We start from the raw sequence: 25775 nt of genomic DNA, 5'->3' as shown, positions 1-25775 counted from the left end.
ACCAAAAGTCACCTCCTGTCCCCCACTGAAGTTCCTTAATAATTTCATTAAAGGGTGTGAAATGGTCTAGAAATCTCATCTACCTTCGAAAGGTTCCCTTTGAGATAACCAGCATCTGTCTGTGGGTATCATCTATCTGAAGTTTCCTTTCTGAAGATCACTCAGTTTCTTCTCCCTGCCATACTTGGGCCATTTTATAACATTTTTATATGTGTGTGTATTTTTTTTCTTTTGTCAGAGCACTGCTGCTAGATTGTATAGTAGGATGAAGGTGATAAATTGTTGATCAGCATAAAGCAGAGATTTTCTTTAGGATAAGGGCATAATCAGAGGGATTTTTATAATTCAAAGGATTTATGATTGTATTTTTTAGTAGGAATGAGCACCCTGATTTTATTTTTTGTTTTAGAAAACTTGAGCAAGTAATGCTATTTGGCATTTATCTATATCTTCCATATGGTGATTATCAAGGAAAATAAAACTTTGATTTCCATTATTTGAGTGTCAAGAAAAATAAAGGATTATATATGCATGTACATACATGCATATATACATATATATATACTATATATACCCACCTACTGCCATCGAGTGGATTCGGACTCATATCGATACCCTTAAGTTTTCTAAGGCTGTAAATCTCTACAAAAACAGACTGCCACATCTTTTTCCTGCAGAGCTGCTGGTGATTTTGAACCTCAGACCCTTTGGTTAACAGTTGAATGCTTTAACCACTGGGCCACGAGGTCTCCTTATATATGGGCATATATTCATATACATACATACATATATATATATATGTATATAAACCTGGACCAAACCTGTTGCTTTCGAGCTGATTCCAACTCATGGCAACTCTGTAGGACAGAGTAGAGCTGCCCCATAAGGCTTCTAGGAAGCAGCTGGTGAATTTGAACTGCCGACCTTTTTGGTTAACAGCTGAACTCTTAACCACTGTGCCAGGGCTTATATATATATATATATATATATATATATATATATATATAGACACAAGCACACACACACATATATATTTTTTATATATAAAATATATTTGGGCATATATGTAAGTTCTCAGGATAAGTACAGGATGAACTGGGTTGAAATACAAACATGTAAGGTTGCCTAAAATAATATAAAGCTAATTTCTCTCAATTTTGTTAGCAGGTCAAAAATCCACTTCACGCAGAATATTTTTTCAGGATAAATTTTAGAGGAGCGTTGAAAAAAATTAAGTTATACTTTCTTGTCGTACATCACGCGTGCAATTCCTTCCTGAAATGTTTGTCTTAATGTTATTACCACAAAACACTCACACCAAAACAGACCTGGGAAATACTTTTAAATGCAAAGAGACTAGATGTAAAAACAAAAGAAACTAAATCAAATCCACAGAAGTTACCATTCTATATTTCATCATTTTAATTGATTAAAAAAAAAATTTTTTTTTAAGAGCTTGGAGAGATTCTATTTTATATAGCATTTACTGGTTTTTAAAGTATATAATGCAAAAAAAAGAAAAAACCCAGCTTCTTTTTTTTCTTGTTCATTGGAGCTATTGCATCTCATCTATCAGACCTCTAAGTGGAAATTTAAAAGTGGGGTACTCTCTCACGCCCAGGGTCTGTGTAATTAGCATATGAATGTGTAACGGATTGTTTGAAGTAACAATTAAGGGAACAATACATAAAGGAACTGAAGAGAGCTACCAACACCTGGGAATCTAGTATTGAAAAGCTTTCTTAATGTAAGTAATTAAAAAGCAGGGACAAATGCTCATTATGTAGCTGTAAAGCCTTACAAAAACCAAAAAAAAAAAAAAAAACTCAGAAGGAAAGCTAAAATCTGGCGATATTCTGCTGTCATGCTTTAGACTGAATCATTAAAACATGAGCTTACGGTTTTATTTATTTCAAAGGGATACTTGTTAAATGTAGGATTTTGTATGGTATCTGGTCTTCTGAAATGATTCAAATGCATTTATATGACAAAAATATCTTCAAATTTTAAAACATTTGTACTTAAAACACATAAAAGAATAACACTAAATCTTTTCTCTGTGGTCAGTGCAAAGTTTTGGAGGAAAATTCCTGTTTGTGTACAAGTCAGGTGTTGAGTTAATTCTCTATACTTTATTTGTCCGAATGATTCCAGGTGGCAAAAACCACTGTATTGTTTTGTTTTATTTTGTTTCTTTTGAAGGGCATACATGCTGTGGGGTTTTTGCTCAGGCAAAGCACCTTAAAAGAGAGCCAGTCTTCTCAGTACTGTTCAGGATCCTTGATATTTTGAGAGTAGGAGTCATGCATTATTGTTGCCATTTTTGTCACTTACTAACTGTGCAAAGCATTTACATTTCTTTGGTATAAATTGCCATATCTCTAAAATAGAAATTATTTTTCCCAGACTATTAAAGTCTGAGTCAAATGATTTCTTCAGGCCCTCTCTAACATCCATTTGTATGTATTCCATGATCATGAGGAACCATTTGTCCCAGAATTTAATCTTAAATGATTACCATTTTATGGGACAGCTTTATTTAATTATAAATTGTAAACCTAATATTTACTTTTTTAAGTAGAAAAATAAATATTTGCACAAATATTCATAGGAGTATTATTCATAATAGCCAAAAAGTATAAACAACCCAAATACCCATTAAATGATGAATGGAAAAACAAAATGAAGTATATCCATACAATGCAATATTATATGGCAATTAAAATGAATGAAGTAATGATATGTGCTATGACATGGATGAACCTTGAAAACATTATGCTAAGTGAAAGAAGCCAATCACTAAAGACTAAAGACTGCATATTATATGATTTTATTTGTATGAAAAGTCCAAAACAGGTACAATCTATAGAGATAGAAAGTAGATTAGTGGTTGCCTAGGGTTAGGTGGGATGGGGGTGGTGATGTCTAAAGAGTATGACGTTTCTTTTTGTGGTGATTAAAATCTTCTAGATTTAATTATGGAGATGGTTGAAAAACTATAAGATTATACTAAAAACCATTAAATTGTATACTTTAATGGGTGAATTGCATGGTGTCTTAGTCATCTAGTGCTGCTATAACAGAAATACCACAGTTGGATGGCTCTTACAAAGAGAAGTTTATTTTCTCACAGTCCAATAGGCTAGAAGTCTGAATTCAGGGCTACAGCTCAAGGGGAAGGCATTCTCTCTGTGTTGACGCTGGAGGAAGGTCCTTGTCATCAGTCTTCCCTTGGCCTGGGAGCATCTTAGTGCAGGGACCTCAGGTCCAAAGAAAGGGCTCTGCTCCTGGCTCTGTTTTTTTGGTGATATGAGGTCCTCCACTCCCTGCTTGCTTCCCTCTGCTTATATCTCTTGAGAGATAAAAGGTGGTGCAGGCCACACCCCAGGGAAGCTCCCTTTAACTCGGATTAGGGAGGTGACCTAAGTAAGGGTGGTATTACAATCCTACCCTAATCCTTTTAACATAAAATTACAATCACAAAATGGAGGACAACCACACAATACTGGGAATCATGGCCTAACCAAGTCGATACACACATTTTTGAGGGAACATAATTCAGTCCATGACATATGGTACGTGAATTATATCTCAATAAAACTGTTATATATGTGTATACACACACATATTTATCAAAATGTGCTACATGGTCAGTGGAATATTTACCTGGATTTATCAGTAAATTTTTTAGAAAAAAACAGTGTATTTCTCCAAGTTAAGTTTTGGCTTTGAATAATCTTTGGGTCCTGAATATGCATTTACAGTAACTGGTCTTCCTTGTAGTTTTTATAATATAGCTTAATAATTATTATCATGTGTAATAATTGGAAAGTATATGATATGGAAGAGAGAAAAATAATTTTGAAATGTCCTTTTTTTTTTTTTTAGATATTTCCTTCTCTGAAATGTGAAACTGTCAATAAAGAGGAAAAAAAATTACAGAGAGAATACGAGTTTCATTTTTTCAACTATTGTGAAAGATCAATACATATGATATCATTTTAAATAAATTCCAAATGAAATACCAAATGAAATCTGTGTTGGTAGAACCCCAATTGATAAATGAGTAATGTTCCAGGAGTTCATTTATAAACTAGCTCATTGTCGCCTTTTCTGTAGAAACAGTTCTATCAATGCTGGTGGGGTTCTAAACCTAGCCCACAAAGGTTTATTTTACCTACAATGAGGCCAAACTGAGTACTGATGTTACTATAGTCTGGGATTAAGAGACAGTGTCCCTGGAAGGAGGAGGATGAATCGTAACATCTCCAGCTCTTGGGTGCAGGCATGGCCCCTGGCCAATTTTGAATTATGCAGACTGAGACTTTGACTTCCATCCACCTTCTTTTCTACACTCCTTGCCTCGTGTTCTAGATCTAGAGTCTCTCGCTGGGTCATGAGGCATCCACTACCTATATGGTGCTCTGGTTTCCTACTCTGTTACACTACTCTGGCAGCTCTGTTCCTTGGGAAGTACAGGTTGCAAATTCACCTACATTGTTTAACATAATCTCTCTTTTAGCCAACACTTCACTTCCCATTTCCTCAAGGCAACTAACTTCGTTTTGCATTAGCAAGGAAGTAACTTTCAAAAGCATGATAATCTCTTGGGTCTCCTAGAGGCATTTACCAATAAAACTTGGATTTAAACCCAAGGGTATCTCTAATCACTAGGATTTCAGGTATTAAACTTGTATAATGTTAAGAAAAATTTGGAGGAAGGATAAACTGGCTTTTCTGATCCTGTTAGGGGTGAGATCTTCTAAATTGTTCCTGTTTTACCCAGAATATTTGATTTGTCCCTGCTTGAACTTTCAGATGCCTTAAATGTACCTCCCTAAAATTTACACTAACTACCAGAGTCTGTACCAGAACCTGTAAGAGGTTTACCAGAGTCTGTAATCATGGTGGTTGGGGTTGAGGGGACATGTTGGGAACATGCCGTGGGAAGAAGTGATCAAGTTCCATTTGTGGTATGATTGATTTGGGGTTCTTACATATATTTTTTAATTTGAACAAATATTTTTTCTGGAGAGTGATCAATTGATTTTTCTTGATTATAGATTGGGTTTATGGATACTACAGGCAACAGAGAAAACTTGTGGAAGAGATTGGCTGGTCCTACACAGGTAAACATATAATGAGATTCAGCAGAAAATTGTACTTGCCTTTGTATCTATTTTTATATATAAAAAGAAGCTTTATAACTCAACATATTTTACACATCACTTTAACTTAGCTACGTGGAATTGAGTTAGATTAATGAAAGAAATATATCGAATGCAAAATGACTTCTGGTGGATTTTCTGTTAAGCAGATTTGGTAGTGTAAAACAGAGTTGGGTTTGAATCCAGGTGCATATTAGTTATATGTCCTTGGGAAATATGCATCAGTACCTGAGGCTCAGTTCTCTCATATGTGAAATAGAGAATTTTTCTGAGCATTAAATGAGATACATGAAACGTAAAGCACTTGGCACAGAGCCTCCTTGTACATGTAGAGCTCCCAGTTAATGTTATCTGCTATTCTTATGATCACCATACCCCTGTAGCCATTGAGTTGATTCCGACTCATAGCAACCCTATAGGACAGAGCAGAACTGTCCTATAGGGTTTCCAGGGAGCAGCTGGTGGATTCAAAATGCTGACCTTTTGGTTAGCAGCTGAGCTCTTAACCACTGCACTACCAGGACTCCATGATGACCATAGTGGCTATTTTTATTCATTTAACAAATATTGAAGGGAGACTTGCTCTTTGGAGGGGCTTCTACCTGAATTACTATGGCTGAGTTAATTGGGAGTCACAGACTAAAAAAAGATCTTGTCAGGTTACCAGACTTGGCTTAGAACATCATGAATATCTGAAGTTGGCCTGTTATATTTACAACTAGGAATCAGGATCAGAAACCATAGGGGCGAGGAGAAGGTCTAAATGAACCATGGAGTGCCTTGTGACCATCTGGGATAGAGTTGAGCATCAAAGTTTGGTACTCATTAGAAACAAGGCTGGGCTAATGAGATAGAATCAGATTTAAAGCACTTTACTGTGTGTTTTTTTTTTTTTTTTTTTTTTTTACTGTGAGCCTGTCCAATTTGGACTTTGTTTTGTGGATGAATGGCAGCAACGTGATGAATTTTGTAGATAGGAATGCATTTTCTTTCTTTCCTTAAACTGTTTGTATTTTTCTTACTTTAAAAATATTTAATGTTCATCATAGAAAATATCGAACATACATTCAAACACAAAGAAGAATATAAACATCACTCTTTACTCCCACCAGGGATGTCCACTAAAAAACTTGGAACATTTCTTCCGGGTCTGTTTTTTAGTATCTTATGTTTGTGTATTTTATACGTAGAGTTATTCATCTAACTTATCTCTTGAAATTGTTTCTCAGCATTTCCTCATTTCAGTGATGAATTCCTCTGATCGTGATACTTAATGACTACCTAATATTCCATTGAATAAATGCTTCATTATTCAACCATTCCCTTATTTTTTGTATAAGCTACTATAAACAATGCCAGATAGATAGAAAAATAAAAAAAAGATAGATATAAATATTTGTATGTTAATCATTACCTTGCTAGAGAATCCTTGATATGCAAATATTGAGTAGAAGGAAGTAAATGTTTTTCAGGACTTTGATACCACTGCATAATTGCTTTCTAGAGCAGCTACCCTAACCTATAATATGTGGAATTGGCTACCCCACTGAATATTAGCCAGGATTGATCATTATCATTTTTTAATAATCTTTACTCATACAGTAGGCTAAAAAAATGACATTAGCTGTTTTAAATTGCTTTTGTTTAGTTACCATTGAAGTCAAGATTTTGATTTTGATTAGCCATTTGTATTACCTATTCTGGGAAATTAATTAAAGCATGGAAAAGAATCCAAATACCCATCAAAACAGGAAAGGTAAACAAATTAAGGCATATACTGTCGATTACTTTGCGGATGGGTATGAGATAGAGCTTTATGATATTATATAGAAAGACCTGTGCTTAATTTACTCATTTCTAATTATGTCCCATATATCTATGAAATCCTAATTTTTAAAATCCTGATTGAATTCATAAAAGCAAAATTTATGCATAATTCTATGCCATATTTAATTATTTTAAATGCAACTCTTTCTCATGCTATTTTTGTTGTCTTTGCTGTTGTTTTGCTATTACGAACAATGTAATGAACACCTTCAGATATGTAACTCTATATACTTGTGCAATTTCTTTTTCAGAAAAAATGACTTTAATAAAAAGGGTTGATGGATCGATCTAAGGGCCTGAATATTTATAATATTAATAAAAAAAATGTGGTCAAATTAGTTTTTGTTCATTCAGCCACATACTCACTAACACAAAGGAGCCCTTGTAGCTGGTAACCAAAAGGTGGACAATTCAAACTCACCAGCTGCTCCACAGGAGAAATATGTGGCAGCCTACTTCCATAAAGATTTCAGCCTAGGATACCCTGTGGGCCAGGCCTACTTTGTCCTATAACACTTCTATGAGTCTGAATGAACTTGATGACAACAGGTTTGATTTTGGATTGACAAAAAGTTGAATCTCATTTTAATTTGCATTTTCCCGATTGCTAATAAGGTTGAATATCTTCCCATATCTTTTTGGCCATCTTGAAGATTTACTTACATATTAAAGGAACGTGTAAGAAATTATTTCTGACTTGCTGTTTTCTGTTTTACCCAAAATGGATTCTGATTTTGTTCAATTGAATGTTTATTTGTTGATATTATTATAACCTAAATTATTTTAATAAAGTCAGATTAAGAGAAAGTGTTTTCAGTGGGCCTCATTTTTCTTCCTTTGTTTAAAATCCTTACTTACAAGTCTTACTTTTCAAGGTACTTAAAAAAAATACCTTTAGCTTTTACTTAAAATACTTTTAAACCTTTATATTGTATGAATCACAGCGAAAAATTGGTCTAGGACTTAGAATCAAAATCAGAGAAACTAAGAGGGTAAGTTCTCAGCTGTTAACCAGAAGGTCGGCGGTTCAAACCCACCAGCCACTACATGGGAAAAAAGACCTTTTAATCTGCTCCCGTGAAGATTTCTGCCTAGGAGACCCAGTTGGGGCAGTTTTATTATGGAAACCTTGGTGGTGTAGTGGTTAAGAGATATGGTTGCTAACCAAAATGTCAGCAGTTCAAATCCACCAGGCACTACTTGGAAACCATATGGGGCAGTTCTGCTCTGTCCTATAGTGTCACTATGAGTTGGAATTGACTCGATGGCAATGGATTTGGTTTTTTTAGTTTCATAGGGTCACCATGAGTCCGAATTGACTCAACATCACACAACAAGAACAAGACCTAAATTTATTCAAATAGAAGAAAATGTCCACTTTTAATAGAAATACAAGTGAAATTGTTTAGGATAAACAAATAGGTCATTCATTTTTATACTACCTCTTCATATCTATCATTTTGATTTAACTAATCGTTACTTCAGGCAGTATTTATCGACCACCAGTTCCCCCCCAAAATCCTAGCTCAGACACTATTTCTTGGGGTGATTTTACTGCCAAATGAGTCTTCTTGAAAAATGTGTCTTTATGTCAATGCACATGTATTACTTTCTGTCTAAAGCCAACTTGCTCTGTAAAAATAAATGACAACATTCATCTTTAAAGAACATAACATGTTGTCCAAAAAATCTGGCAGAAACATTTGGCTTTTACTTGGTATAGTAAAAGTAATTTTAAGGGAATTCCTTAGATAAATCATTAACCACAACAATATTCGCGGGCCATCAAATTAGAAATCATATTTAAATATTCAAGACCCCCAAATATTTCAGAAAAAGAAAGTGTGTTAGCAATTATTTTCCAGAAAACATATCCTTTTCTCCTTGGATTTCTACTTTTACTATGTTTTTTCAGCTATGCATTTTGAAAGCCACTTGCATTTTTTCCTGTGTAAATCTAGTCAGCCTCTTTCAGTTTGACACATGGTGGTCTGTGTTTACCTTCTTCCAGCAGTTCACTGCAGTAGGGCAAGGATATGCCTTTCAAATTGCCTTGCCAGCGTACCAGATCAAACATGCTTTGTGGCTGTACTTCAAGAAGAAAGATTTGATTGCCCTGCCAATCTAAAATCCTTTTAAATAACGTTTATTCTTTCACTCTCCATTGTTGATCAGTGAGGCTTGGATCACAGGTGAATTTCTTAAAAGGCTGTTGCCACATTTCTTGAGCCCTGAATCTTAATCCCATTTAGCTGATTTTGCCCAGAAATCAGCTGGCAGATTGTACACCAAGAAACCTTGAACAAAGTGAGACTGGCTCATATCACTGCACTCCTGGCATTTGCAATGCTGTGATTCCTAGGAGGGAACACTAGGACATCCCCTTCCATTAAAATCACAATTCCGAGGAGTCCCTGGGTGGTACAAACGGTCAACACGCTTGGCTGGTAACCGAAAGGTTGGCAGTTCAAGTCCATCCAGAGACACCTTGGAAAATCTGAAAAATCAGCCATTGAAAACCCTGTGGAGCACAGTCCTACTCTGACACACATGAAGTTGTCATGAGTCAGAGTTGACTCGAAGGCAGCTGGTTGGTTTTTGCAATTCTCAATATTCAGGCACTACACAGATGCATAATTTCAGAGTGGGAAGAAAAGGTGTGAGGACTGCCCTGACAGGAAACACAACAGAGAATCCCTGATGCAGCAGGAGAACAGTGGGATGCAGATCTCGAATTCTCGTAAAAAGACCAGACTGAGTGGTCTGACTGAGACTCGAGGGACCCGAGAAGTCATGGTCCCAGACCCTTTGTTAGCCCAAGACTGGAACCATTCCCAAAGCCAACTCTTCGGACAGGGATTGGACTGGATAATAGATAATTATCATAGATAATGATACTGGTGAGTGAGCTTCTTGGCTCAAGTAGACACATGAGACTATGTGAGTAACTCCTGCCTGGAGGCAACGTGAGAAGGCAGAGGTGAACAGGAGCTGGTTGAATGGACATGGGAAATACGGGGTGGAGAGGAGGAATGTGCGTCTCATTAGAGGGAGAGCAGGTAGGAGTACATAGCAAGGTGTATATAAATTTTTGTATGAGAGACTAACTTGATTTGTAAACTTTTACTTAAAGAACAATAAGTTAATCAATTAAAAAAAAAGTGTGAGAGGAAAAGAGAGAGAAGAGGCAAGAATCACTTTTTCCCATCTGTCCCCTTCCGGGAGGGACATTTCAAAAGGTTATACTCATTTTGAATCTTTTATCTTGAGACCAACTTTATTTATTGAATTTCATGTATGTTTTTGTATGTACTGCCAAATGGGATAACAATTCCATAAATTTCTTAACTAATGTAATAAAGTCCTTTTTGTCTTTTCAAAACTATTTCTTTAAGATTTTATAAGTGGAAGCCATAACCCATTTTGTCATTCTTTTTCTCCAAAGTAGAAGTCCTAGTGTTTTGTGAAAGTTACAGGTGATTTTTGCTCCATCTCACCCCACCCAATGATTATGGGGAACGTGTTAGGAGAGATTATGAATGGTTAGAGTGCATCTCCAACCATGCATGAGGACATCATGAGGGACAGGTCCCAGGTTCTTCTGGAAAACATCTGATCATGTCACCATTTGGGCAATATTTAATGCAGGATATCTTTTTAAAAGACTTAGATACTGCCAGTAGTGGTTTCAGAATCATTGAAATGTGTGCACTAATCAAGATAATTGCTATATTTATATACAAATACTTGATGCCAGGATAAACTTTTCTCCAAAGAGTTTTTTCTTGAGGGTTAAAATTTTGTACATTTTGGTCTTTTACATGTTTAGTAACTAGGACTATCACAAGCCATATTTTAAAAATTCACCACCCTATTCTTTTTTAGATAGTTTTTGTTCTGATTAAAAAACTAATATATGACTATTGTGGAAAACTTAATACTTAGAGGGATATTCAGAGAATAAAAATCAGCCTAGTTTACTTCTGTTAACCAATGACTTCCTACTCCCAGAGGTGGAACTAAAAGCAAGTAATTTCCTCTAACAAGTGGACCTTTAAAACGAGAATTCAGATATTTACCAGTTATGAGCAAAATGAAAAACAAGCTTTAGTGTGTCCTCCGTTCCTCCTGTACCCAGAGTCAGAAAATGGAGGACCTATATCCTAGAGAGAGAGGTTACACTTCTCAGCATTCCAAGCAAGGGGCCATGTAGGTTGACCAGTGGGGTAGGGGATGTGTTTCCCAGCAGCCTGTGGCCCCTAAGCAGCCAGACATACTTCATCAGGTCAGGAAAGGACTGCAATTTTACCAATGGGTTTCAGCAGATGAAACAGTGAGAGGACATACCTCTGTGCCCATCCTTATCCTCTTATCTCAGGAGAAAGCCAGAGAGCTTCTCATTTTACTGGGCTAATTGAGTATAGACATGGCACCTATAGAGTGGCCAGATTTTCAGGGACAGGTCTATGCCTAAACAATGCACAAGATTTGCTTTATGATCAAGTTACATCATCCTGCTTATAACTTAAGGCCTCTTGGCTTTAGGTTCTTCAGGGTACAGTCTAGTGATCAAAGCAATAATCTCATTAAAAAGTCATTGGCTATAGATGGAGGAGTGGCAGGTCTCAAAGGAGAGATGGGTGGGAGCAGAATGAGGGCAGAAGCTTACCAGAGTTTTAAAGAATGTGTTGCCCTACTCATATTGGTGTTTCTCATTGGTTTACAAAATTATCTATTTCTAGAATTTGGAAGATACTAGGAAGAGACTGTGAATCAGAATCGACTTGACATCAGCAGGTTTTTTGTTTTTTTAGGGAGAGACTAGAAAGAATCTCAGAGGAGAACTATTTTGTAATTGCTTAGCTCCAACTGAGTGTGGCTTCATGTTTTGTCTGAACTCCTAGAATATTAAACAGAAAACAAATGAAAGCCTTTATCCAAATAAACATATTTCTCTGAAGCAAATCACACCAAAGCCAAAGGTGAAAAATGTGGACTAGTCAGTATAAAGTTTATTATCTCATTTTATTTTTAATACGAATAGTTAAAGTTAAAAATTGGAGTTCTCAATTTCTATGCTTATTATCCTGCCTAAAAAGTGAAAAACTACACTAACCATATAAAATTGCATGATAAATTACTTTTACTATTCTTTATTAGAACTAATTTTATGACTGGCTCAAGTAAATTGGTCTTAGTCACATGTAATCCTAGTTTTGTATATAACAGCTTAGCTTGTTGAGCTATATACTTGTGTCCCTTCTTGTATTGTGCTATTGTTTAAAATTTACCAAATTAGCTGCAATTTCTGAAGAAGCGACTCACCCTAGAGTGTTCACATATGTTGTTAGGTGCCACCGAGACGGTTTCAACTCATAGTGACCCCACGTGCAACAGAATGATGCACTGCCTGGTCCTGTGCCGTCTTCACAGTCATTGCTGTCTTGGAGTCCATTGTCACAGCTACTGTGTCAGTCAGTCTCATTGAGGGCCTTTCTCTTTTTTGCTGACCTTCTACTTTACCAAGCATGATGTCCTTCTCCAGAGACTGGTCCCTCCTGATAACATGTCTATGTGAGATGAAGTGTCGCTATCCTTGCTTCTAAGGAACATTCTGGCTGTACTTCTTCCAAGACAGATTTGTTTGTTCTTCTGGCAATCCATGGTATGTTCAATATTCTTCAACACCACAATCCAAATGCATCAGTTCTTTTTTAGCCTTCCTTATTCATTGTCCAGCTTTCCCATGCATATGAGGCAATTGAAAATAACGTGGCTTGGTTCACTTGCACCTCAGTTATCAAGTTGACATCTTTGCTTTTTAACATTTTCAAGAGGTCTTTTGCAGCAGATTTGCCCAGTGAAATACATCATTTGATTTCTTGACTTTTGCTTCCATGGGCATTGATTGGGGATTCAAGTAAAATGAAATCCTTGACAATTTCAATATTTTCTCTGTTTATCACGATGTGGCTTATTGGTCCAGTTGTGAGGCTTTTTGTTTTCTTTATGTTGAGGTATAACCCATACTGAAGACTGTAGTCTCTGATCTTCTTCAGGATTGTAGGAAGACTTATTAAGAACTTGTGATGTGTAGATGACAAAACCTTGCTTGCTGAAAGTGAAGAGGATTTAAATATAGAATTCTGTTAATACAATTGCTAACTACATCATAAAACCTGTTTGTAAGAGAGCTCATCGCTTAACCAGGAACCATGTAAAAATATTATTCTGTGTGAAACATTATTTAAATGGAATCACTTAGGCAAAGGTTGTTTATAAAAGGTATATGATTATAATATATGAAGCAACAATACAAATCCAAGCTAGCTACCAGATGGGTGGAGAAAAAGGTGGTAGAAGAGGAGGAGAGAGTATTAGACCTTTCTTTTTACATAGGCTAAAAACAACTCGTCTTTGAGGATGTATGCTGTAATTATGCTGAGAAATGACAGGGTTGATATACAGTCGACAGGCCCATTTTTAAAGTTATTATAGGAAGGTAAGCAAGGATTTTTTTGCCACTCTGTGATGAAAGAGTGGATTGGAAATCTGAGAATGTCAGCACTGAAAATCCAGTTCTTTCCATAGTGAGTTTATTTCCTTTAAGAATTTTAGAAATTTTATTCTTTCTATTAACCTTAATTTTTTTTTTAATGACAATGCCTAAATAAAGACAATTAAAAAAAAAAAATAAAGACAATATAGTAGGGAAAAAATATCCATCATTCATCTGGCATTTTTTTAAATATCATGGAGACATAGCCCATAGTTATCATGAGATGTGAAAATCGTCCTTCTGTTTGAGTTGTTAGGTCTTTGGAACCTCCAGCGATGATATGATATCAGAAATGCATGCATTTTAACTCAAAAGTAATCACTGTTGAAATACAATCTTTATTTCCTGAACTTCTGAAAGCATTATACTATGTGTCTTTCACCATAGTTTAAAGCAACTTGAAAGTGAAATTTTATATTGGTATATTCTGAAGTGTTCTTAAAACTAGATACCTTTAAAGTTTTGGTTAAAGTATACAAGTAAGAAAGTGAGGCTGCTTTGGCCACACATGAGTCGCTGTTAAACACTGGGCAGGAGACCCCAGAGGGAGGGAAGTTTTAAATACCGAATCGATTCTGTTTTCTTAAATAGAATGTCCTGTCTAGATTGTCTTTCCCTTCCAGCAAACTTACAGTCTAGAAGAAACTACTTATGGAAAATGAAAGACCCATGGTATTATGCTTTGTATGGTGTAGCTTGGTGTTTGGCTTTTATTTTTAGATATAGTTAAGTTTAGTATTTAACTCTCTTGACCTATCAGAAAATAAGCCAAACTCATAAAGAAAATTTAAATCCATGTAGAATAATGGCTGGTCTCTGGCTCATTCAGGCTTCTTTTTACTCCTAGAATCCAAGATATCCTTTAAACAAAGTATATTTCCCTCTTTGATTCATCACCCCTTGTATTAAACCGGCTGCTCCTTTCACATTTCCAACTTCAGAGTAAAAAAGCAAGTTTTACAACTCTATGTATAGAATTAGCTCATTTCTGTTAAACATCTGTATGTTTATATGGCCAAAAAAGAAAGGCCTGGAAAGATACACACCAGCCTGTTGGCAGTGGTTACCCTGGGGTAGTGGGACTGTGGAAGTGGGTGAGGCTGTAGGAGGAAGGAGACTTTCACTTCTTCCTCTGTGCTATTTATATTGTGAAATTAAAAAAAAAAAAAATCAAATAGATTGAGACAAAAAGGTTTTTTATTTATCTGGATTCTTTCTAGATAGGAAGAACAAAGTAGCTGAATAAGAACCACAGCTTTGTGTTTTCACCAGCCAGAATTTAGGGTCTTTGCTTGGTGGAGTCACAGTGAGAGGAAATCACAGACGTCTAATTGCGGTGTAGAGCGCACTCGAGGTCAGAGTTTCCAGTCAGCATAAACATGCAGACTGACCAGGCTGCTTAACTGATCTGCCTTTCAGTGTTCCTATCTGTAAAAAGCTTTAATAATGTCTTATTCAATTGTGTATTGATGAAATAGAGGCTCCATATTGTAGGAAAGCTCTTTGAGCAAGTATGCTACAAATCCAGGTGATTAGTATTTGGCAGTGTCTTAACTTCAGCCCAAACAGAATGAACAAGTCTGGGCATATCTGATAATCTCGCAAGAAGATTTAGGAGTTGATTTGCTTGAATGCTTATTATGGGCAAGACTTTCCCTTCATCTGTGTATTTTTAAAAGTTTAGCTAAGATTGATATTCTGAGCAAACTGCTCCTGCGTATGACTACAGTCTGCCTCACTTTCGAGGCTGAATAGGGTGCAGTTAAATAGCCCGAAACTCAGAATTTATTTGTCTGCAACTATCATTTATTATAGAATTGCTGTTGCTGCATTTAGTATAAAAAGATGTGGCTACAGAATAGCCCGGCAAAGAACAAAATTGTTGTTAATTTTATCAAATAGTAAAACTATCATGAATTTTCCTCTTGAATAAAGTTCAAGTTACAATGAGTCTTTCTGTTATTGAGGAAAGCTGTATAGGTTCTGTAGTCCATCTCACAGCTACCCCTGGTGACAGCACCTAGTAGAGTCTTGAAGAGATTGGCCATGTCCACTGGTGGCTCAGGATGGGAAAACCTTGCTCTTCCTCCTCCTCTCTCTGCTTAACCTTTCTGGGTTTCCTATCTGGTTGTATTTTTCCCCTTTTCTTTTCAGGACCTCCTTTACCTCACCATCTGTATTCTTTACTCTGGAGTGCTCTAGTTCATGAAATGTATATTTCAGCAAAAGGAATATACTACATAGTTAGTAAAAGCCATCTATGATCAGGCTGTTGTTATCCATAAGGACTGGTCAGGAAAAACAAATTGCTAAAAAAGGATATCCTATTTGATAAAGTAGAGGATCAGCAAAAACAACGGAAACTCTCAATGAGATGGATGGACACAGTAGCCGCAACAGCGGACTCAAACGTAGCCATACCAACAATCCTAAAGATGATGCAGTACTGGGCAGTGTTTCATTCTGTGGTACATAAAACAAAATATCATTACAATTATTCTAAGTTGACATATGCTGTCTTCCTACTTCATGCATCAATAAAGGCTGAGGGAAAGGCTTATGTAGTTCAGTTTCCTATTTCTTCTGTATGGTAAATCTGACTCTTTAAACCAAAGATTTTTCAGTAAGATGAAAAATAAGTAAATGACTCATTTCTTATGTCCAGAAATATTTTTTCCATTAAGCGAAATATAATTAAATAACTAAAACATAGAATCACAAAAATGATTGTGAAGTTAAATGAGATATATTTAGGACTGGCTGATTCTATTTCCTGTATTCACTGAATGTATGTGTCTACGTGACTATCTGTCTATCCTGCTAGCTACAAATTCCAGTTTTCTACTTTAACCATGTATACGGTTTGTTTAGATAAGAGGCCCCTTGACAGAGCCAGAGCTGAGGCTTCTGTTGGCTAGAATGTGGAGACACACCAGCCTTCAAACAATTATAGACTCTTCAGAGAGCTTCTTAACTAGAAATTCTGGTTTACTTATATGAACTGCCCAGATTCATTTCTCAAACTGTGTAAACCTAGGGTTCCATGGGGAGGGAATAAAGCCTGAACTCTATTTAGAGCTACGATTTAGGCCTATAGAGTTTGACAGCCTGGGGAGAATGCACCTGATGGAAGCCCGAGCCAAGAGAGAGGCAGCAGAGAGTCTTTGTGAGACAATCAAGGGAGAAAGCCGTGGCCAGAGAAGGGTTCCATCTTCAGTGTGATGCTGCTAGCTGACCTGCTGGATCGCTCCCCACCCAGGGCCTCCCCCAATCACACATGTCTGCGCGCACAGTACCGGAAACAAAAGAGCCCAAGTATATCCTCCATGGGGCTCCTCTAAAAGAGCTGGAAATGAGAATAGGAAGACCCTGTGTGGAGCAGGTCAGCAGAGGTGCAGGATCCCAGTCCAGTCCAGCAGTCGTCCACGGACAGGGTGGAGATTGATGGTCTCCAAGGAAGGAGCAGCAATCTCGGACTTAAAATCTGATTTTTGTCTACTTGGGTTAAACTTTATTCCCTTAGGGGAAGCTATTCAACTCTCTAATAAAACACTTTTTTAATATAACGTTTGCTTTTGTAACTTTTTTAATAACTTTGATTTTATAACCTAAAAAAAAATAACCTCTGCTGACAAATGGAGAGATAAGAGACCATGCCCAGGCTAAGGAGACTGAATGCAATAGATTATAGATGCCTTTCTAATCAATCTCCCTCAATGCCAAGGTCAGAGTTCTGAGCCATTATCTTGATTAGTACCATCAGGGCCAATCTGATACATGTTTTCTCAACTATGGAAGTTGCTTCATTTGTTACTCATTATAAAAGTAATACATGTTCATTGAAAAACATCAATTATATATATAGAGTGAAAAATGGCTAGAATTTCACTGTCTAGAGATAACCGCTAATGTCCTCAGACCTACTGTTTCTGCCATTCTGTGGCCTCTTACTATATGTGCTGCTCTGTAACCGGCTTTTACCTCAACAATAGTGGACATCTTTCTAGGTAAATGTAAATAAATTGGGATGGGGCAGGAGAGAACATAAGTTTCTGAAGGGCAAAGCTTTATTTTCTTCACTACTGTATCCCTTTGCATAAAGCAGTGTCTCACACATAGTAGATGTCCAGTAAATACTTAGTAGTTCTTACCGTGTGAGGAATTGTGACTAGTAATAATATAATCACAAAGAGCCATTCCAAATCCTTCTTGCAACAACTATTTATATATATATATATTCCAAAAATCCATTGCCATTGAGTCAATTCTGACTCATAGAGACTCTGTAGAACAGAGTAGAGCTGCTCCATCAAGTTTCCAAGGAGCAGCTGGTGGGTTCAAACTGCCGATGTTTTGGTTAGCAGCTGTAGCTCTTAACATCTGCGCTATTATGTAATTGGTTCCGACTCATAGTGACCCTATGGACAACAGAACAAAACGCTGCATGGTCCTGTGCCATACTTGCAATTGTTATGCCTGAGCCCTTTGTTACAACCACTGTGTCAGTCCACCTCGTTGAGGTCTTCCTCTATTCCTCTAATCTTGTACTTTACCAAGCATGATGTCCTTCTCCAGGGACTGATCCCTCCTGACAACATGTCCAAAGTATGTAAGATGCAGTCTTGCCATCCTTGCTTCTAAGGAGCGTTCTGGTTGTACTTCTTCCAAGACAGATTTGTTCGTTCTTTTGGCAGTCTGTGGTATGTTCAATATTCTTCATCAACACAATTCAAAGGCGTCAATTCTTCTTCAGTCTTCCTTATTCATTGTCCAGCTTTCACATGCATATGACGCAACTGAAAATACCATGGCTTGGGTCAGGCGCACCTTTGTCTTCAAGGTAACGTCTTTGGTTTTCAACACTTTAAATAGGTCCTTTGCAGCGGATTTTCCCAGTGCAATGCATCTTTTGATTTCTTAACTGCTGCTTCCATGGCTGTTGATTGTGGATCCAAGTAAAATGAAATCCTTGACAACTTCAATCTTTTCTCCATTTAACATGATGTTGCTCATTGGTCCAGTTGTGAGGATTTTTGTTTTCTTTATGTTGAGGTGCAATCCATACTGAAGGCTGTGGCCTTTGATCTTCAGCAATAAGTGCTTCAAATCCTCTTCACTTTCAGCAAGCAAGGTTGTGTCATATGCATAACGCAGGTTGTACATATATATGTATGTATGTGTAGTGGAGTGATTTCAGGGCAAATTTAGCGTATAAGAAAAACCAAACCCGTTGCCGTCAAGTCAATTCCAACTCAGAGTGGCACTGTAGGATGGAGTATAACTGCCCCATAGAGTTTCCAAGGAGCACTTGGTGAATTTGAACTGCTGACCTTTCTGGTTAGTAGTAGCTGTAGCACTTAACTACTACGCCACCAAGGCTTCCAGCATATGAGAAGTAGCTGTAAAACATACATAGAAAACAGGAAAGTATTTTGTAGCCCTTTGCAACCTGCAAATATGAATAATGGCAGAGCCAGCCAAAATCATTGCCAAAGCAAACTCCAAATTTGGCATATGGCAAGCTAGATTATCTCTAAATTACAAATGGCTAATCTAACCTTTACATGTGTAGTTCCTCTCCTTTCATATTTCATGAGCATATCTGGGAAGTAAGATCCAATTGCAGCATTTTTTCCATAAATAGCATATAGTTTTTCATTCCCAAAATGCCAAGTCTGCTCTCAAAGCAAGGCTATATACATACAGATGCATTTGTGCATACAGTGTCCTTATATATCTTTGAGAACATTTTTAGGTACAAATTAATCTGTGCTAGAACATGAAGGAGTCAGCTTCTAACTACTTCCCTGTCTTGCCTACTACCTAAATGTTATTACATACTCATTGAAAAAGGAAAATTTAAAGCATTGAGATCATTAAGTTAATCGACTAGTACAAACTGGCCGTGTAACATGAGCCAGACACTGCTAGGCCCTGGGGATGCAATGTTAAATGGAAGCAACCACAAATGAGCAAACAACAACAATAAAGTATGATAAAAACTGCAATGGAAGGTTGTGGTGAAATAGGGTCTGTTGTTGTCATTAGGTGCCGACTGGCTGGTTCTGACTTGTAGTGACCCTACATAAAACTGAAAAAAAAGAAAAAAACACTGTTCAGTCCTATGCCATCTTCCCAATCATTGATATGTTTGAGCCCATTGTTGCAGCCACCATGTCAATCCATCTTATTGAGGGTCTTCCTCTTTTTCACCAATTCTCTACTTTACCAAGCATGATAGCCTTCTCCAGGAACTAGTCCCTCCTGATAACATGTCCAAAGTACATGAGATGAAGTCTCACCATTGTCGCTTCTGAAGGTGCATTCTGGCTGCCCTTCTTCTGAGACAGATTCGCTCATTCTTCTGGCAGTCCATGGTATATTCAGTATTCTTCACAGCACCACAATTCCAAGGCATCAGTTCTTTGTTCTTTCTTACTCATTGTCCAGTTTTCACATGAATATGAGGAATTTGAAAACACCATGGTTTGGGTGAGGCTCATCATAGTCCTCAAAGCAGCACCTTTGCTTTTCAACACTTTAAAGAGGTCTTTTGCAGTAGATTTGCCCAATGCAATCCATCATTTGATTTCTTGACTCCATAGACATTGATTGTGGATCCAAGTAAAAAGAAATCCTTGACAACTTCAGTCTTTTCTCTGATTTATCATGATGTTGCTTATTGGTCCAGTTGTGAGGATTATTGTTTTCTTTATATTGAGGTGTAATCCGTACTGAAGGCTGTAGTCTTTGATCTTCATCAGTAAAGGCTTCAAGTCCTCTTTGCTTTCACCAAGCAGGGTTGTGTCATCTGCATAACTAGGTAGTTAATGAGTCTCCCTCCAATAATGATGCTGCATTCTTCTTCATATAGTCCAGCTTCTCAGATTACATGCTTAGCATACAGATTGAATAGGTAGGGTGAAAGGATACAACCCTGATGCACCCCTTTCCTGATTTTAAACCATGCAGCACCCCCTTGTTCTGTTAAAACATGTCCCTCATGAGCACAATTAAATGTTTTGAGATTTCCCATTTATACAACGTTATCCATAATTTGTCATGATCCACACAGTATAATGCCTTTGCATGATCAATAAAATACAGGTAAACATCCTTCTGGTATTCTCTGCTTTCAGCCAAGATCCGTCTGACATCAGCAATGATATCCCTCATTCCGTATCCTCTTCTGAATCTGGCTTGAATTTCTGGCAATTCCTTGTCGATGTACTGCTGTAACCGTTTCTGAATTATCTTCAGCAAAATTTTACTTGCATGTAATATTAATGATATTGTTCAAAAACTTCCACATTCTGTTGGATCATCTTTCTTTGGAATACGCACAAAAATGGATCTCTTCCAGTCAGTTGGCCAGGTAGCTGTCTTCGAAATTTCTTGGAATAAACGAGTGAGCACTTCCAGCATTGCATCCATTTGTTGAAACATCTCAACTAGTATGCCATCAATTCCTGGAGCCTTGTTTTTTGCCAATGCCTTCAGTGCATCTTGGACTTTTCCTTCAGTACCATCAGTTCTTGATCATATGCTGTCTCCTGAAATGGTTGAACATCAGCCAATTCTTTTTGCTATAATGACTGTGTATTCCTTCCATCTTCTTTTGATGCTTCTTGCATCGTTCAGTATGTTGCCGATAGAATCCTTCCAAATTGCAACTTGAGGCTTGAATTTTTTCTTCAGCTCTTTCAGCTTAAGAAATGTCGAGCATGTTCTTCCCTTTTGGTTTTCTAATTCTGGGTCTTTATATTTCATTATAATACTTTGTGTTCTCAAGCTGCCCTTTGAAATCTTCTGTTCGGCTCTTTTACTTCATCATTTTTTCTATGCGCTTTAACTACTGTATGTTGAAGCGCAAGTTTCAGAGTCTCTCCTGACATCCATTTTGGTCTTTTCTTTCTTTCCTGTCTTTTTAAGGACCTTTTGCTTTCTTCATATGTGATGTCCTTGATGTCATCCCACAACTCAACTAGTCTTCAAACATTAGTGTTCAATGCATGGAATTTATTCTTGACATGGTCTCTAAATTCAGGTGGAATATAATTAAGGTTGTACTTTGGCTCCTGTGGATTTGTTTTAATTTTCTTCTGCTTCAACTTGTATACGAGCAGCTGATGGTCTGTTCCACGTTAGGCCTCTGGCTTCTTCATCATCTCTGTCCACAAACAGGGTCTAAAAAAAACCCAAACTCATTGCCGTTGAGTCAAGTCCAACTCATAGCAACCGTATAGGACAGAGTACAACTGCTCTGTGGGGTTTCCAAGGAATGGCTGGTGGATTGAATTGCTGATCTTTTGGTCAGCAGCCAATCTCTTAACCACTGTGCCACCAGGGCTCCACAAACAGTGTCTAGGGGTCCCTAAATAGCTTAAGGGATTTGGGGAAGACTTTCCAGAGTAAAGGGCTTCAAATTGATATCAAGCATAAACAGGAGCTAACGAAGCCAACATGGGTGAAAGGTTGTTCTAGGCAAAGGGAGCAGGTGTGCTGAGACAGGTAGGTGAGTCAGAAATTGCTGTGCGCCAACCTCTGTAATATTCTTCCTGTCAGATCGAAATCTATGAACATGATGAGATGAACTTTTTCAGATCCTGTGAATGAATTCTAATGTAACTGGTATCCATATTCCATCTTATCCAAAATTCTGCATACTGAAATTTATATCTTTTTTTTTTTCAGCAATGGCTTAATTTTTTAGCTATTAACTTATTTGTATTTAAAGGATTTTGGACATGATTTAGTATAAACATTTTAGTTAGTAAGCTAAAGGAAGAGACCAAAAAACAGAGGCATGAGGAAGGGAGGATGTTATAGAATCCCAGACAGGAGAGTTGGAAACCCTGGTGGTGTAGTGGTTAAGACCTATGGCTGCTAACCAAAAGGCCAGAAATTCAAATCCACCAGATGCTCCTTGGAAACTATGGTGCAGTTCTACTCTGTCCTATAGGGTCGCTTTCAGTCGGAATTGACTTGATGGCAACAGGTTTGGTTTTTTCCTTTCAGACTATCAACACTGTCACACACATTCACAGGGTGCTTATGTGAGACAAAGACTATCAGTTTGCCTGTATTCTAATGAAGCAGGTTATAGTAGGGGCTCTTTTGCTGGTTTGTCTGATAAAAGCACAAGCTGTGGGGACAAGCTCCCTGACTACTTCAAATCCGGGCTCCACTTTAGGCTTCTCCTCTTTTGTCTCAGTTAATAATCGTAACCACCCAAAAATATATGCAAAGCGCTTAGAATAGTGCCTGGTGAGTAGGAAGTGCTCAATAAAATTATTATTTAAACTCAGGTACATCTTCTATAATATTCAGGCCTTGTTTTGTACTAGGTTTATGTCCATTGTACTGTTTTCTTTCTAAAGTACACATGTGATTATATCATTGTCTTGCTTAAAACCCTTTATTGCTCCCTGTCATCTCCAGAATGAAAATGGCCTCCTTAGTGTAGCATAGAGTGACTTTCATGATCTGATTCGCCCCCATCTCCTGTTTCATCCCTCATAATTGTGTTCCCTTCTTCCTATTCTGCATCCAGCCCTTTCAAAACCTGGTTCCTCTGCTTCTGACTGAACACCAAACCCCTGCACCTCCTTCAGATGAAGACTTCTTGACTCCTTCTGTCCCCAGGCCAGGGCTGATCCCTGCATTTCATGTCCTATCCCTGTGCCCTCTTCCTTGTTGCACATAACATAGGGACATGGTAGTCTCCATGCCTTATTCATCTTTCCTTTCTCGGTGTGGCACATTGTATGTACTCAGCAATAACTCATTGCATGAATGAACAAAGCTGAGAAGCAGAAAGTGTTATCATTTTACAAAAAGAAGAACAGAGGGATGAAGTCACAAAGACCAGTCTTGACACCAGACCCAGGGCTCCTAGAACCCTGATGGCCACGTCTGATAACAGTGAGATGGGAAGTAACATCAGGCTTAAAGCTGTTAGGTTTTGAATTCTGATGTAGATATAAAAAATGCTGGTTCCAAAGTCAAGGGCATGGCATGATGTCATTTTATTTTCTGTGTGTGTTTTTTTAAGAAATGTGTTAAGAGCAGTTATTTTTGGAAATTGGAATTGTGGGTGCCTTTTATTTTTTATCTTTTGCCTTTTGTATTTTATTTTGGCTTTTTTTTTTTTCCTTTTGTCTTTTACTTTTCTGTATCTTCTAACTTTCTGACATTCAACGTGTATTTCTATTATAAACCAGCAGGGGAAAGGGAGCTAACAGGTCTTATTCAACATAATAGAAATTTATTTAAATTAATTTTTCTTCTAGGAGTAATTAAAAGTTGTTTTGTATCACAGAAAGTCTTCTACCCCTCCATATTTCCTCATTCGTGGATGGTCTAATTATTTATGTATTTGAGAGGCCTGTGTCTGGGCCTAGTTCTACTTAAAGGTAGCAGTGAAGATCTTTACTGATCAGTAAACTGGAAATGCAGTATTGATCATCTCTATCCTTAAGGAGCAGGTAATTAATTGTAATTAGGATAGGAATATATCATGTCCTCCTAGAAAAATGACGATGTCACCAAACATTTGCATTTTACCCAGACTTCTCTCTGAGAGCATGTAAGTACCACACAACTTGATTTTCTTCTCTGCTGTGAAGCAGTATACTCACTTTGCATTCACTTTGCAATCTGGGATCATTGTACTAACTCAGTGAGAATCAATTTCTCATAGTTGATTATCTGAATCGCTGCCAGCTCAGTCACATTTTCTACATCATTTACCAGAAAGTAGAGTTTTTTAAAGAGAAGTCAGGACAATTATTCAGGTAACCTATAGCCTAGGTATGCCTTCAAAATATACTCCAAGCAGTCACCCACCCTGGTGCTCAGATTCATCTGGAAATTGATTGACAGTGTTGCTGACCTGTAGATCAAAGGATTGCCCATCCCAGTCACCATTTTCTAAGTGAGTCTCTGTTGGCATGAAAGAGTTCATTCTCTTTTGAAAGGGGAACAGTTCATCTTTAGAGAGCAGTTTCTATTGTTTCCTTTTTAGAAGAATAATTACAACTTTTGTTTCTATGGCGATAATGAAGTAAGCTAATTCGGAATATATTTATGTGGTTCCAGAGTAGATTTGGGGAGAGGGTTCTGTGACTTTTAATCATGATCCTTTATCCCCAAAACGTACATGTTTCAGTAAATTGTAATAACTCTTCTACTCCTTTTATTTATGGGCATTGCTTGTACAAGCGTAAGCACTGAGAGAGAAGACTTGATTTAAAATCCAAGTCCTACTGATGTGTTTTTATGCCCCTAACATTTTTTAAAGTAAATCGAGTAGAAAATTAAGTTCTGGCATATGATGCAAATTCCTGTAACGTATCTGGCCTTTGTTTAATCATTTATGCGCTATCACTGCAAGACGTTTATATGGATTAGAAACCACAGAGATCTAAGGCACTGCATTTATTTGATCCTAAATTAATATTTGGCCTTAAATAGATAATCACACCACTTTTCAATTTTCTAATGTTAAGTAATTAAACAGCAAGTAGCTGTTGGCCAGATAGATATTAATCTTTGCCAAGGAGATATATGCAAGTTGTTCACCATGTTTGAGACATATTGGAATAGATTAAGAGCTATGTTGAAATTCATATACCTTAGAAAGATTGTATGTTTTAGGTTATAGCTGAAAATTATTTGACATCTATTTAAGTGTGAAAAAGCATGCTAACTTAGTTCATAGTGCATTCACAGTATGTGAAGACATTAAGTAGAAGTAACTTTTTCTTACTATCTGTGCAAAAATGCTTTCTATTCAAATGACATTAAAAACAATAACATGCTTGATCAGTAAGGAATTCCATTTTCTTAATTAGAATATTCCAAAACTTTTACATTTTGCTCCTTTTTTTGAAAAAGAAATTGTTGAAGGAGCTTGCATTAAAAAATAACAGAACAAATATGTACAAAAAAGGGAAACAACTCATGGTGAGATGTAAAATTATACTGCTTAAGGGAATGTCTTAGTTATCTAGTGCTGCTGTAACAGAAATGCCACAAGTGTATGACTTTAACAAGCAGAAGTTTATTCTGTCTAGGAGGCTACAAATCCAAATTCAGGGCACCAGGCTCAGGGGAAGGCTTTATCTCTCCGTCAGCTCTGGAGGAAGGTCCCTGTCATCTATCTTCCCATGGTCTAGGGGCTTCTCTGCACAGGGGCCCCTAGTCCAAAGGAAATGCTT

The 25775-nt window shown here is 37.2% G+C and overlaps 1 protein-coding gene across 6 annotated transcripts in view; it reads left to right on the top strand.

The window, feature by feature from the left end:
• PTPRZ1 (protein tyrosine phosphatase receptor type Z1) overlaps positions 1–25775 on the top strand; it is a 212489-nt gene that overhangs the window by 62323 nt on the left and 124391 nt on the right. For all 6 annotated transcript variants that reach the window (XM_049893859.1, XM_049893861.1, XM_049893863.1 and 3 more), the window contains exon 2: positions 5064–5129. In XM_049893859.1, the coding sequence (XP_049749816.1) occupies positions 5064–5129 (66 nt within the window). The remainder of the gene's footprint in view (positions 1–5063; positions 5130–25775) is intronic.

The sequence above is a fragment of the Elephas maximus genome, chromosome 8 (genome assembly GCF_024166365.1).
Source record: "Elephas maximus indicus isolate mEleMax1 chromosome 8, mEleMax1 primary haplotype, whole genome shotgun sequence".
NCBI classification, from domain to species: domain Eukaryota; kingdom Metazoa; phylum Chordata; class Mammalia; order Proboscidea; family Elephantidae; genus Elephas; species Elephas maximus.
The sequence above is the reverse complement of the archived record's forward strand: the minus strand, read 5'-3'. Positions and strand labels throughout refer to the sequence as shown.